Source organism: Bombus pascuorum, chromosome 12, assembly GCF_905332965.1.
Source record: "Bombus pascuorum chromosome 12, iyBomPasc1.1, whole genome shotgun sequence".
Taxonomy (NCBI): Eukaryota; Metazoa; Arthropoda; class Insecta; order Hymenoptera; family Apidae; genus Bombus; species Bombus pascuorum.
In genome coordinates, this window is record NC_083499.1 from 10,163,605 (window position 1) to 10,179,829 (window position 16,225).

The 16,225-nt window shown below is 42.6% G+C and overlaps 2 protein-coding genes across 2 annotated transcripts in view; both read right to left on the reverse strand.

Moving 5' to 3' along the window:
- The window catches only part of LOC132912657 (follistatin-A), a 61,116-nt gene extending 48,306 nt beyond the window's left edge, over positions 1–12,810 (reverse strand). The window contains exon 1 of the mRNA XM_060970281.1: positions 12,579–12,810. Coding sequence (XP_060826264.1) covers positions 12,579–12,810 — 232 coding nt within the window. The remainder of the gene's footprint in view (positions 1–12,578) is intronic.
- Positions 12,811–12,859: 49 nt separating this feature from the next.
- Positions 12,860–16,225, reverse strand: part of LOC132912653 (angiogenic factor with G patch and FHA domains 1) — an 84,761-nt gene continuing 81,395 nt past the window's right edge. Inside the window, exon 10 of the transcript XR_009659248.1 lies at positions 12,860–12,949. The gene's annotated coding sequence lies outside the window, so the exon portion shown is untranslated. The remainder of the gene's footprint in view (positions 12,950–16,225) is intronic.

Consider the following 16,225-nt stretch of genomic DNA (forward strand, 5'->3'; position numbering starts at 1 on the left):
TTTTCATTTCTCGTTCGACGATAATTCAACACGATAATTCAGACGCAAGAACGGCTCGCACGATTAACGTGTTTAAACGATACCCTAATAGACACCGATCCAGTCAGTTAACTTCAGTTTATTTCCTTCGCGTCAAATCTTTACTTCATTAATACGTCCGTTTTAATTTTCATCGTGATTAACCCGTCGATATTTCGAGAAGCAATGCAGACTCAACCCCCTATATAGATCGTGATATAACATCCCAGACCGATTCTATATTTGCATGTTAATGTAATACGATGTTTGGATTAATGTGTGAATCTAGGTCGTGAAACGGATGATTAGATCGGTGATGTCAGACGCCAAAGAATATTACGAAACTGCATTAGGAAGCGATGCATTTGAATAAGTCCCGAACTAATCGGAGAATCTGGAGCTCGTTGAGAACGATTATTGATAGAATCTACAATTTCAATTGCTCGTACGCTGTTAATTTTATAGAAGAGCGCACCGCTTACTACCAATGAAAAGTTAAATGCGTTCGAAACAGCTCTATCTTGTTACCTAATAATTATTACCCTATCATTTCAGTAGCCTTTAGAGTTAATTTCTATACATATTTCAAAGTTGACAAATCCATGAACGTGTCGCTCGTGTTAATTTAATGTTATCGTCCTTTTACATATTCGATATAAGATCGTTTGTCTGTAAACCGACTGCACTGTCAATTTCTACTTCAAACTTCTCCATTGAACGAAACCAAAAAGGGGCATCCTTAGTTTAGAAATCGAAACAAGATAAGATGTTGATAAAACAACTGCAAATCGAAATTACTCCACAATTACTAAAGCTCTCGCTATCGCCACGGTTCACGCTCTCGGCAGGCCTATTCATTTGCTACTCGACTAAACTAATACCTTTTACGCCATGTCGCCACAGTACCAAAAATCCCGACGTCCGCACCTCCTCAAGCGTGGAGGATCAGCGTGAAGCGTAAACGTATCCCCGCGAGCCTTTTCCGGGGTAGCGATCCCACCAGGGCTCCGATGAAATAACACGAGAAGAGTATCGCGGGATCGGGCGACAGCAGGTGGTAAAAAGATCGGTACTCGGCCGAACAGACGCTGCGCAGGCATTCGCGACGTGCCGCAGGGAGGCGAGTTCTTGCCTCGGCAAGACGGCCACGCGGTTAGTCATCAAGGTCCGGAGATTATTCCCGCGGACGGCGACCCGACCGGTTGACCAAAACCACAAGCTTCTCCCCCCGTTCGACCGTTCGTTCGTTGTATACTCTCGTCGTGCTCTCCTTCTTCCCCCTTTCCCTGGTTGTTTTGCCCAAGCCTCTCCTTTCTCTGTCTATCGTTCTCTTTCACTCCTTGCTCTCCGTTTAACTCTCTGTCGTCGGAGGTGCGCATTTCCCTCCGCGTTTCGTGGCCGCGGTTACCTTCGTCTCGAGTCACCGGTGCGTCCGATGCCAACCGAGATCGTGTAATCTTATAAAGTCAACTGGGTACCGGGTATTGATGGCTACATTGTTGCGCGTCCCCGCCGAGAACGTCCCTTACGTCGCACGGCAGCTTTCACGCGATCCAACCCACCGCTTTTTTACCCGGCCCCGCGATTTATCGTCGTTTCACGGAGGATCCACGGTCGGTCGACTGCGCTCGGTCTGGCCTTTCGTCGCCGTCGATCGCAACAGCTTGGACACGCCCGCTGCGGTCGCTGACGCACCCTCAGCCACGCTGCCACGGTGTGTAATTTTTCGTCGCTTGACGCTTCATCCGGCTTTGGAAATTGAGCGAACGATGGCTTCTTGATTAGAGATACTTTTAAGAAGAAAATCTTTTTTCCAGGATTCTTTGACACTTATCTATGACAGATTTCCACTTATTTACGACTGTTTGCAGATATCCTGCACCATGTATATAATTTTTACTTGTACGAAACATCGTCAACCTATCAAATACTCTCAAGACACCTGTATCTTCGAAGCTCGCATCGTAGTCGTTCTCGATATCGTTTAATCATAGAGTTTGAAGAGAATGTTCCCCTCTGATCTTCGATTACGATCGCTATATTCTTCCAAACTCGAACGTATCGTGATCTATGCTGTTACGTTATTACGATCATTCTTATGAGAAAGATCTATTTGAAAAGGGTTAAATTTTGACCTTTGCCCCTTAATTCTTCCTCTCGTCTGTCATTTTTCTATTCCTGATCTACGATCGAATACTATTCTCACAGCAAACTCTATCCACAACAATCGACCATTTCTCCGACTTGGCTGCGATAACGTCGCTTTTATCGTGCAGGTTTTCGAGTAATCACTCTCGTTGTTGGAACTTGAAACTAACCGCACGCGCGCGCATAACTCAAGTGTTTTATCGCAACCTCATCATCACCGCAGACTGTGCCTTCGGCCATGCACGTCGCGTCGGTCTGTTTTTGCTACGCTACTCATATTAAAGGCCTCCGAGTCAAAGTGCTAATCCGATACGTGTGTACACGGGACGTAACTTACATACGCACGTATACACAACTACTCGCTTCGTAATATTCAAATACACCGCTCCGGTTCGCTCCTAACTTTCGAAAAACCAACGCTCGTTCGAGTCATTGTTTCGTCCCGCGCTCATTATCCTTGAGTCAGACTCTCTGTTTTCACCGATCGCCAAGTAGTTTCGGTCATCTTGCTGTCAGACTCGTTTCCCGCCTTTTAGAAGCCGTCGCACTGCGTTTCGTACGTTTCGTTCGAGTTCACGCTCCAACCTAACAATCAAAATTCGAATATACGGTTTTCATGTTACTTCAATCAAGTCGTATCGCCTGTTTCCGGTTCGTTTCACGCGTCTATAACATATTTCCCACTTGTTTATTGGAATTTTTATAATAACAGATGCTTTCCTATTATTATTCGAGTGGAAGTGTGTCATAATATTAAGGCTAAGACGTTATATCCACACCTTCTTTTTTTTTTTAAATAATAGGTTAATTTATCGGATACACGTGAAATTTTTTACAAGTATCCTCAAACTGATGCATCGTAAAATATACCGACAAAAGATCGTTTGTTACATAATGTATTGAGCTTCGTTTAAATGTATTGTACTAGGTTGGCACATATAATATACATGGTTTTTTTTTTTTTTTTTTTTTTTTTTTTATTTTATTTTGGTTATTTTACAATTTGTCCTTGCGGACATTTGGTAAAGTGTTATATCTTGTTGGTGAAGAAAAAAAATATAAATAAAAAATAATATAGCACGTGGGCGGCTACCCCCAGCGGGGTGCCAGCTTCGTTTTTTTTTTTTTTCTAAGTTATATCTTTTATGAGGTCTATTGGGTGTTTCCTTTTTAGTCTTCTACATGGTTTTTGCAAAGAAACCTTTAACTGCGTACAGTTTCCTTACTAAACATTTTTATTATTCAAGTGGTACGTTAAAATTGCTAAGCAATATTTGCATAATATATTATTCGTCTTCATGAATAATATATGCTTGATGGTCGATTTACGCTTTGCAATTAAGAATGATATTCCATTAACAGGCAACGAGTACATGTCCTTGTGACATCGTACCAGCAGATATGAAAAATTCATCGTATTTTATACTATTGATTACTCGTTTTCGTCACATTCGATATTCCTCGCATTAAATATTTGATAATGTACTAAACAACGTAAACAGATACAGGCGCGATGTTTCGCGAATTCGAACGAGAAAAAAAGAGTAAGAATATATTAATTCAAGAGAGCGATGTTTCTCTTGGCAAAAATGTACAAACATGCCGCCCACTGATTCGTCCGAAGTGCAGGTTAAAGAGCTCGCTGACCCCGCGGTAGCATAATTTTACGTAACGCCATATCCGTTATTTTTCGCGATCGTTCGATCAAGTCTTTCGATAATGCGTTCAATAACGTTGTTCAATAACGTCACGACATAATTGATTTTGGAATCATGATTTCCAGCCTAACACGCGATCCATGTATTGTATTAAGGATATTTGTTTAACGCTGCAGCTACTAACGACGTGCAAAAATCGTTCAAACTGTACCCTTGCAAATTTGTACAATTTCTATGAAAAATTAGAAATTGATCGAATTGACCACTTTGACAATTGCACGAAAAATTCACAGAATGGAAGTTTTACGGGATCGTTGATTTTTAGCAGCATACTGTATTGCTTTTTACTCGGTTGACTTAAATTAAAATGAACTATGGAAGATCAAAATATTTATTACCTCTTCTTATCATAATCTTCTAGTCCACGTTATCGATCTAGTTATATTTGTTTACTAAAAGTCTTTTGTAATTAAAGCTGCTTAAATTGAAGCTCGCAAAATTTTGCAAAATTCTAATTGTAATGAAATAGTAATGAAATAAAAGTTCTCTGGAAAACCAGCGTTCCATCCACAGTTAACTGTCATAAAAGTGCAAAAGACAGTCAACGAACAACGCAGCACGCATACGCGTAAAAAGAATCGAAAAATTCGTTTAGTTGTGTGAGCGAAAAGGATCTCGCGCGCGCCGGATTACGTAACGCAGCTGATTTGACTAAAAATATCGAACACGAGGATTATATTCCGTAAGCATCTAACGTTACACGCTCGATCGAATAACGCTAGACTTAGCAAATTTTCGTTCGCGTTAACGAACGTACGACAGTAGGTTTGTTCCGGCTGCCCCGTGTGGCCCGGCACGATCAATAAGATCGACAGCGTACACGCGAACAGCCATATTTACGACGTGCAAACGTGATCGCGTAAATGCAACGCGATGCGGCTGATTGCCGCGCTCGAGGAGCTACATGGTACGGCGCGCTTTCGCTCCGTCAAGTTGCCAGCAATGCACGAGGAACATTTTTCTTTTCGTCGTTCTTCGTTCCCTGTTTTCAGTTGACTTTTATAAATATCATCGTAAATATCGTTATTTATCCTGAGAATTGTTACGGTTTTTTTTTCATCGGTAGACTGCAAATTTCTATGCAAATTTGTATCTTTATGAGCAGAAGTAAAGAAATTGAAGCCAAGTATAGAGATTTGCTTTATGCTTTAAATAGTACAATAGCGGTACTTTTTCTTGGGTATCCTATACGCTTTCACGAGCATCGAAAGATTCGTAATCACTGGAATATTTAATAAAATTAAAAATATTGTACGATAATATTCGATTAGAAACGTAAAACGTTAAGACGAAATAGAAATCTGGTGTAAAAAAAAAAAATATCTTCTCTCAATTAGCGATACATTGAACTGACCGGTGTAAGATAATGCTTCGATTCCTATACGTTTAAAGAGACGTTGCAATAGTGCAAAAACCAGGTCGATGCCTAGAGCAGTTTTAACGCCAACCTATTTGTCATTTGGAGCGAAAGGAGTTAACGAGGAAACTGAATACTGCTTTGTATAACGGTTGAACAATTCCGTTCTGTGTTACTTCGCAACCTATTCGCTATTACCTTTATAGAAAAAATGCAGTTACACAATTTGTTCAAATAACATGCCTATAAATTTTCTTCCAATCAGCTTCTACTTTTAATACCTATCGCTGCAAAACGTAAACTCTTCTTAATCCTACAACGCTAATCGAATAATCATTCCAAAGGAGTCAAGATCGTCAAGATTGTTAAAGGAACTGGCAAAAATACCACGAAATTCGCGAAAATAAAATTTCTCATATTCGCAGATTCGTTCTCCTAAACTGTACGATTGTTCATGCAGCCGGTCCAGTACAGATACCTCTAGAAATTCCTCCAACCATCCGACTCATCCCCTGAGTACAGCTAACTACCTAGCCGTACATTTTCCTGCTAATTCGGCCGTTCAATCCCCAAAACGATAATGGACACGAAGTAGTCAGTCGCGTCGGATCTCGAGAATCTCTGAAATCCTCCATAACCGTCGCGAACGCCCCGTTGTCCCGAGTATTCGAAAGCACCATCATCGGTCGCCGGCGTCTACTATTCGTAGCCTCAGAGACGGAGCCGGCGAAAAGGCCTGCCACTCCTCCCTCTCTGACGGGGCCAAGGAGCCCCGTCGGACTTCCCCTCGTGGAGTCGTCGTCACGAGGGCGGAAAACTTCCCCCTTTCCTCTCTCTTTTCCCCTTTCTTTTTTCTTACTTTTTTCGAAAGGCAACGAGGAATGTTGGTTTGTTTCGGTGGAACGAGGAAAATGGCGCCAGAGAGCAGAGAGAGAGAGAGCAGAGAGAGAGAGAATGAGAGAGAGAGGATCGTAACCAGACCAGAGAAGGTGGAGAGTCCTCTCCCTCGCGCGTGGTTCACGCTGGTCAGGCTAGCCCTACACTCTTTGCTCTCTCGGTCGAGAGAGCGGCTTCGCGACTCGCCAGGCCCTTCTGGCCCCTCTATCTACCTCTCTGGCCCTTCGTTCCTCCCTCGCCTCCCTGTTCGAGGACCTACAGGGTCCCTCTGCCTCCGTCGTCGTCCTTCTTTCGCTCGGTGGCATCGTCCTCGCGTCTACAGCCTCTGAAGCTCCACTCGCTGATGCGGAGCACTGACCCGCAAACTGGTTCCTCCATTACACCAGGCTTTCTCCCCCTCCCACCCTTTGCTCTCTCTTACGATATCCCTGTCTCTTTCCTCCCTTCCAACGATTGCCCCCTCGACTTCTTTCTTCCCCTTTCTTCCCCTTTCGTCCCTCTGTTTCATCGTCTTGGATCACTTCGATTCCCTCTAGTTTTCTCCCTCTCTCTTTCACTCTTTTTTCTCCGTTTCCCCTTGCGCCCGATCTCTGTGTCTCTTTTACTTACAATTAGCCTTCCTACGTCCGTGTCAGCTTCTGCAACCCCCTACGGGACGATCGACCTCGTCAAGACCGCTGCAGATTCGACAAGACTGCACAGGCTCGATACCCTTCGAGCTTTTCTCCTTCTTTCCCTTAAATCGTCTTCCATCGAAGCACACGACTCGGGATTTTCTACAAAAATTCTTTCCATCGCGAGTGAAACGATATTTTTTCTCTTTATTCTTTCGCTTAATTTTTTCCCCAAAACTAGAAGCTTCTTTATTTGCCGATGTAAGAAACTCGGGTCGTAAAAGCAGCAAGAGCCGAGTCACGGTTAAAGCGGACAGACGATCTTTAACCTTTATCGTTTCAGTGAAACAGTTAACCATAACCTCAGACGTTTCCAAGGAACAATTGGCAAGTATTCGCGAGAAACGACGATTCGTCGGAGCATTGTCGTCGGCCAGAACTACGTGTGACCTAATGGAGTTTCCGAGAGCCGTTTCGCCAGACGGTGTACCGCTTGTTCGTCGCGTTTTCCCTGCGGCCAGTCGCGCCGGCAGACGTGGAATTAGCGCTGAATTAATTCGCACTTTATCGCCTGTACGAAGGCGAGCGACCACGCGTTTCCACGCCCGGCTCGGCGTGCATCAACGCCACTAATTTCGCTGGCAACGCGCGGATAATTGGCGATCGTGGCTCGCGATTGTTCACCGCATCCTCCGCGTCCTGCTGCCGGCCGACAAACAGACCTTCGAGACGCGCTTTCCTCTCGCGTGACGCGCGATCGATAAGTGTTTGAAAATGCTCTGCGAGTATTCCGTTCTTTCTAGCGTCGATGGATCGAATCGGATCGAACGTTCGATACGAAACAAGATACGATCGTGATTGTCCTTCTTCGGTTTTCTTTTTATATTTATCGATCGATGATTAATCGCGAAAACGCAGCTCTCGTTGCTTGGTTTTTCTTCCCACTGTTGTTCTATCCTCATTTTTACGATCGTTCTATCGATCGTGATAGAGTTTCAAGCGGGATATTGTGTTTAGATCGTTGGAAAAATTCCTCTGTTCTTATAGAGGTAATAGTTATTCGTCCGTTGTGTCCATTTGACGTGACGTGATAAATGCAAAAACGTAGGCACGGCTTATATATTGCTTTGTTATTTGTGATGAATTGCAATATGTACGATCTTATTTTTAAACGCGTGGAATACTCGTTGCTATTAAATTCATACTTTTTTATTTTTAGTCAGACGGTTTATAAAAATTATTCGTCTTTCCATTTCCATTCTGTTAATATTATTTTCATTTTATTGTACGTATATGTACCTTACTTGTATTTTGTTATATATATATATATATTTTCTTAAAACGAAGCTTGTTCGCATTGCGGTATTATTTGTTATTCGTGCAAACTCTCAACGCTCTCCATATCTCTGTAATCTGTTTATAAATCTTCCATAATACAAAACGTAACCCTGTTACTTTCTCTCGGAATATTTCTCGGTAGTGTGAAATAATTTTCATTTATTTGTGTATCCAAAATAGTGGATATAGAATACTCGAAGAAACTCTTGCAAGCAAAAAATTCAGTAGGCGTGTTCAACAAATTTTACAGTGTTCACTTTGCAAATCTTTTTGTATCCGTGAATGTATAGAAATTATCTCGTTCTTAAAATAGAGAATCGAGACTAACCACGATGACGCGAGAAACGCGTCAAATGATACGAATCAAATCCAATTAATTGCGTTAGATAATTAAGTTCGATTTTACGACCTATTATCGTCTATGAGCTAATCGTCCTCGTTACAAGCATCGCAACTGTTCTAGTTGAAAGAAAAGAACCAAACTGAAGGATAATCTCGTTGCATCTGAACCACAGTTTAAACCAGTTTTAAACATTGAATAAATCACAAAAATTTGGAACGTTGGGCGAATTATTTGCACTTGAATTACAAATTATTTAAATTACTATTCATTTATTTTGTTACGTTTATTCCCCTGTAGAAATTTATTTAAAATTTTCTACATCTGAGAAAATTCAATTTAACAAATTTTTTATTTTACATTCGAGCCAACGTGAAAGCTTCGAGGATAGTTTCAACAACTTTTCCAAAGTGTCACGAATTTCATGTGCCTAGCGAAAATAAATTATGCGACACAGTCCACTCGCCAGCATGTCCTTTTCAATTATGACAATTTCTGCCTTATTCGCATACTCTCCCGTAACATATTGCAAAAGTTGGTCGTGTATGTCTACGATAATTATCGTTGGCCGATAAAGTGTCCATTGCGAGATTTCTGCGAGTGTAGGTCGCGTTTTAAAGAAGGGGGCGTGATTTCTTTCGTACGTAAGCCTGCGATCTCGTAATGCACGACAGTTGGACGATTAGCAGCCGTTTTAAATTACGTGCAAAGTAGACAATAATAGAACGAGAACACCGGCTACGCGTCTTGCCGCGAGGTAAAAACATTTAACGCTTTTGCAGTAGCTTGTCGACCGACCGCGACAGTAGTATAGCAAGAATTCCGTGAAATCTGTCTACTTTATCTTCAATTATTGGCAAAGGAATAATTGTCTATCGATATCGAATCAATCGCAATACAATTCGACGATAAAGTCGAAGATACTTTCTAAAAAATTTCACTGCCATACACCGAAACGATAACGATTTCTATCGAAAGTGCACATCTTCGTGAAAGTTAACATCTTTATCGGGAATCTCTAAAAGTCAAAGTTAAGAAAGATCGAAAATCGCAGTTAAGCCGAACCGAGTTTCGTAGAATACATCGAAACGAAAGAATACTACGAGAAACTGAATCGTGCTTATTTAAGGTATTAAGTAATAAATACCTTTCTATAAATACTTATATGATTCCAGCAAATTCGTTCGTTTTACAAAATGAAATTTCTCGGTGAAGTTCTTCGTAACAGACTGGCGGGAAGTAGCCAAAATAAACGACGTGAACAAAAATAAGTACCAATCGTCTACCTGTTACGTTGGAAAATAGAAACTTACGAACGATCGAATAAAATGGAAACGAATGGACAATGCGATCGACATCGAATCGAGACGCGTTTACGGTGACACAGTTTATTCTAAACGCGATAAATAAACAATCCGTTTGATCGATTGTTCACCGTTGTTTGCATAACGAGAATTGCGATTCTGCTAACAATCGAAACACACCCTGCTTCGAGTTACGTCAACGCCAGTCGTCATTTAGACGTTAACCATTGTCACCGTTGCAAAGTGTTCGCTAATGATCTGCAACCAATCGAACGATCTTCGATCGACCGAATCGATCCCCACACAATTTCGTACAATTTCATTGTCGTTAGTTATATAAAATTCGTTTGCTTTGGCATAGTTATAAATGGTAATTAATAGACTGGGAATGTTTATGAAAATTTGTTTCATCCGCTAAATATTACAAGGGATACTTTATTTTTGATATTTTACATAGTTTTGCGCACTTATATTTTCCGTAAACATATAAAGATTTCGTTAATTAGATACAAGTATCACTTACACATTAATGATTTATATTTTTAACGTGTTTATATCGTTTATAACTCGATGAATGATAGTTGATTTGAAAAAATTGAAAAGCAACCGTAAAACAGCTAATCTTTACATCGATTGCGTTTACTTTGTTTTCGTGTCATTCTTTAACATAATTTCTTGTCCCAAAGGAGAAATTAAAAAATGTTTCGCGACTACCGTTGCCAAAGTATTTAGAACGAAAAGAAATTTAGATGTTTCAAAGATTCAGAACGTCGTCTGTTACTTTTTCGAAGTATCTAGCAATTACGAAAACATTTTCTTCCGCAAGTAAAAAGATTTTTTTATTATACGTATATCAATAATGGCGCGCGAATGTGAAAGTCATCAGGCTATCTTCAAGGCTACATCGCACTTTTGTTGGATTCATAACGATTTTCTACCTTTCACACATCTGTCGACGATAAATTCAATATCGGTTCGTAGCCGATTCTCGGACGTTCAAATTTTTGCAGAAAATAATTGAGGGAACGTATCGTGATAAGACAAAAAATACGGAAATCGTAAGTGGCAAATATTCTTGTCCGTAACTATTAAAAACGAAAATACGCTGATTAATAGTGCCGATACGTATTACACGCGTATAATTTTAAACAGGATACGTGCGACTTGCTCGCACTGGCTCAAAGTATCGCTAATAAATATACGTGATTGTTATGTGACGTTTATTGAGGATATCGATAGCTGTATGTAATTAGCAGCAGCTTTAAGAAACATAAAGAACATCGAGTCCTGATGTTCTTAATATGTACAACATAAGCGTACCTACTTAATCAGAACGGCAATATCTGCCGGACTTTATACGATTATTATTAAAGTAAAAGTCCAATAACGAAGGTCTTTCGCACATAAAAATGAAAAATGTAGGAGTACAATGATCCACTCTTTCGAAACATCCTGACATCTTTATGACGTGGAGCAGCTGCATTTTAATACAGGCGACGCGAGAAATTTGGGACGATGATTTCTATCGATTAATCGTGCGATTAATCGTACGATTAAACGTGGTTAACTTAAGAATTTAAACATGCGAACAACACCGGTTTCGATAAATGTCGTAGTAATAAAGATAAGAGAATATATTTATTTATATATCTTTTTAAATATCTTTCGTAAATTCCTTCGAATTTATCTCTTTTTTGTATCAATATTAATATACAGATTAGATTCGTTTGTACAATATTAACTAAACAATTTTCTATCGATATTAAATTAATCGTATAGAATTAATTAACGAACAAATATCAGAGAAATTACATTTCAATCGTACTTCGCTACAAATGGTTCGACATAATTCAAGAACCACCATCATCAAAAATAACTTTAAAACGTTCAACATGCTTTATAGGTTAAACACATAATCAGCAGCCCGTTACATCAAAAATAATTTCCCAATTTCCCAGCCATCTGGTATAAACACTCTATCAGACATCTTAACTATTCGCAACAAGAAACACTAACAATCTTCGTCGGTTACGATTAATTGACAGATGTTAGTTACAACGAAACATATAAATTAACAATTATAAGAAACCCGAAAATCTCGGTATTACGATAAAGTTGAATTTTGAGGGAATTTTTACAATTATAAAAAAATTGTAAATGACTTTATACAGAAAACTGTCATAAATCTGTCGTCAATTCAAAGTTCGATTCAATCTATGAAGAGCTGTATCATCCGATCGCTCTCAATGACTTGCATTTAACTTTATTAATTTTAATACTACATAAATACTCCGGACGTGAACGATTCTCATAGACGACGCGCTATTTCCTATACTCATCGCTGCGAGTATAGTGTTTTGCACGCTGTACAAAATATCAATTAGACGCTACGCATATATTCACGTTGTTACTTTGACTTTTTACCGAAATGTATCCGCACACTTGTTTATATTTAGTAGGATGTAACTCAATTACGAAATTACAGTTAAGTGGAATTACAGTGATTTTATCCTTCACACGAATGATCGTCGTATAATTATGTAGCGTAGAATATCATGACACATTAAGATCGAACAAATCAACGTTCGCGACTGTCGAATTTTGCGACCATTTTTTTTTTTTTTTTTTACATTGAACATTACTTATAATTTTCATAACGATATTAAAATTTAGCGAAGACGAAGCAATTATGTATTTTCAACAGAAACAAAACGACTTACAAGAGATCCTTGAATAAAAAGATTATTAAATCTCGTAACATTGTAATTTCTCAAAAACGATGAATTGATCTCGATAAAGTTTATCAATTTCATCTGTTTAACATAAAGTAAATATTGGACTCACCCGTGGCGGACTGGGTCTGAAGCAATAGTCCGATCAGCGAAACCAGGACGTAAGTGTTGTACCGGGGTGCCACGATACCCCGTCGCAGGGTCGTCATCTCAGGCGGCCCCCGCCAGGTGCCCCCTCGAGCTACCGCCGCCCCTGCGACCGCCTTCGGCAGCTTTGGCTTCTTAACTTCCGCCTTCGCTCCTGCCAGCTCCACGCCGCGTAGTCCTCGTGCTTCACATCTCATCTGCCACGCCGCTGTCGCTTCTTCCCCGTCCGGTGGCGACCGTCCTTTTCCCCGAATCTCGTCCGGAGCGTTTTACCACGTATCGGGCCACCACCACCTCCACCTCTTAGGCCACCTCGTCATTTAACACACCGTTTCGCTGAAACGTTCGATCGTTTACAGTCACGATCCCCCAACTCGAGTCGTGTGCCGGCTCCTTTCGAACCGACTGTTAACCGGGCCACTCTATCACTTGCGTCTCTGTACTGTATATATGTATAGTGTGTATACGTTTACGTGTATCTAGTTTACGTTGAGACGTAGTATTTATGTATATATGTATATATGTACGTGTATGGAACCAGCGAGTAGAACTCGAGTCGAAAAGATTTTCTGAATTCCGAAATTTTGTTTATATGTCTTTCACGTAACGTCCCATCTGCCTCTGTGCGTAAGACGTAAAATTCGGTTACGGGGCGGCCCGTTCCACGTCCAACCTGAGCTCTGCGCCGAGAATCGGTGTCACGCGACTATAAGGACGCGCGGAGACGGTGCCACGCGAGATCGCACGCGATTAATATCGGTTGCATTTTCGCGAGAAAGTTTCACGTACGCGTCGTTGTGACGCGACACACCGCCTGTCAAGATCCATCGGAACGACCGCCTTTGTATTTTACCGACTTCCTCGCGGTTGAAAATTTGACGATCGTCTCTTTTCTCCTTTCTTTCCTCTTGCTTAATTTTGTGTCATATAGAACGGAATTAGAACGATTCGAAACGATCGACACTCGTGTCAGATTCTAAGACAACTGGCTTACGGTAAAGGGACACTGTCCTTTCTCGTTCTCGATGGAATATCAACGATCCGCGTGGAATCCGTGTGTCCGGTGAAACTTCACGTCCGATAAACGCGACTCTCGAGAGAAACTGTAATGCCGAAAGAGGCACGCGACGAGAGCGAGAGACAGGATCAGTGCGAGAGTAGCGGATCACGTGTCCGGTGAAGGAAACTCACTGAACATCACACCATCCACGAGGAAAAGCACGGCGCGACAACGAGGGGAAAAGAGCGTTTGGCGGAAGCCGAGAAATCGATTCGAAACACCTGTAGAAGAAGCGACGTGTTTCTGTTCCGTTTCGTTCCGGCGTGTGGTCCCCAGCCTGGAACAGCACCAACAGAGTGTCCCGTCCTGTGCACCACAAGCGGCTTACTTTCTCGGGCTCCGTCTCTCTGTCTATGTTCTTTCCTCTTTTTATTTCAAAAGACACGCGTCTTCCGCTTCCGAACTGAAAATCGTCTCATGATCACGTCACTAGATGATTCACCACCCGCGTACTAATATCATCCTCTCATTTCTGTCCCTTCGTTTTTTCCTTCTTATTTTCCTTTATCTTCTCCCCGTTCCTGCGACCGTGACGAATCGTGAAAGTTGGCGGAACACGTGGACACGATAAGCGACGAAGAACAGCGGCGAGGCGCGAAAACGCGGTCACCCTGGGGTCTCTTTGGCGGCTATCGAGCCGTCAACGATTCGCGCGGCGAACGAGAGCCGGCTCCTCGACCTGCCTCACTCACGGATCCTCGTCGATCGTCCGGCGAGGAGTGACGACGAGCACCTCTCGTTTTCCGAGCCGATGCTTTCGGCGGCGGTGTAACGTACGACGACGACGACGGCCTGTGAGAGCTCGTCCGTACGTTCGTCCGTTCGTTCGCTCGCCCGCTCGCTCGCCTTCGTCTCGTCTCCTATAGCTCGTTCGTTCGTAATCGTTTGCTCGACCGTTCCGCCACGAAAACGAGCGCGGGTAGTTTCGTGGCGCGCGGATTCGTCGGATGGAAACCAAGCGCGCACGAGGCCGCCCGGCAGACTGAGAGTAGCAGTCGACAGTCGACAGTCGGCAGGCAGCAGCGGCAGCAGCAGCAGCAGCAGCAGCAGCAGCAGCAGCAGCTAGTAGCAGCAGCAGCCAGCAGCAGCAGCAGCCAGCAGCAGCAGCAGCCAGCAGCCAGCAGCAGCGGTACAAGGCGGAACGTTTCCCCGTGTGCCGAGCGAAGCTCTGCAAAAGCGGTCTGCACACGCGGCCGCGCTGTGTTATGTTGTCCCCACTTCCCTTCTTGGAGCGCGCGATCGCGGCTGCGGCTGCGGCAGCGACTCGCCTATCTGCCTGTATGCCTCTATGCCTTGCCTGCCTTCCTCCTCTATGTCTGCCTGTATGCCTGCCTGTTTGTCCGCCTGCCTGTCTCATGCATGCATGCATGCACGTTTCGCCTCCTTCTCCACCACCGACCACCTCCTCCTTCCTACTTACTCCTTCTCCTTGCTTACTCCTACTCCTCTTCCTTCTTTTCTCCTTCTCCTCGTACTTCTTGCATCCTCCTGCCTCCCTTCACTGCGGCCCCCGAGACTGCCTTCCTTCCTTCCTCCAAACTGCTCCATACGTTCTTTCCACTCTCTATCTCGCCGTTCCTCCTACGCTTTTCTTCTTCTATCTTTCCATCTCTTTCTTTTCTCTTCATTTTCTTACCTCCGTGTTTCTCCTCCTTTCCTTCTTTCTATTTCTCCTTTCTGTTTTTCCTTTCTTCTCTGTCGCCTGTCGTCTACGTTCGTTTCTTCTTCTCCTTCTCCTCCTTCTCCCGGTCTTCTTTACTCTTCCGTGGTTCTTCGCTTTCTCGTCCTTCCGTTTTTTGCGAAGGAGACGCGCCTCTTTGTCGGGACCCGGCTATTAGGCTTCGCCGGTTCGCGATACCCCTCTCTCTTTTCGTTTACTTCCGGTATTCGTCTGTGGATGGTGGAAGGAAAGTACACGCCGCGGGAGATTCGATTTTGGTCCGGTTGTCGTCCGCCGGACGAACAGGAGGATCGGTCCCACCGCACGTCCAGATATTTTTTGCCCAGTTCCGCGATATTTATAGTACAGCCGCGTTTCTGTTTGTTTCGGATGCATAAATTGTGTAAGGCCTCTTTTTTCGACGAGGATCCACAAGCTTGAGAAGTGGGGAGTAAAAAAGAAAAGTAGTCGAGAGTGTCTTCTTTGTTCCCTCGTCGAGGGTCGTTAACTCTAGTCCCTCCGATGACGGATTTTTCGGATTCTTTTTGCGTCGCGCGCGGTGAGAGGGGACGAAATTGCAAGTGCGACGAAAGACGATTCTCGCGTTCGAGCGTAAATCGACTGTGTGAAAAAAATAGCTTTCGTTAGAAACGCTCTTTTTCCTTTTCGCGATAAAAGCTTTTAAACATAGTCAAATGACTTTCGTGATCGATCGATTGCTTTATTTTTAGTCCTCGAGCATACTATAGCGCACGATTTATTTATATAGTAGAAAATAAAGAAACAGTGGGAAAAATAAAAAGAACGAAACTTGTGAAAAGACCATAATTTTTATTAACTTTTAAGCGAATAAACTACGATCACTTATCACGTTCCATTTTGTTTTAAAAAG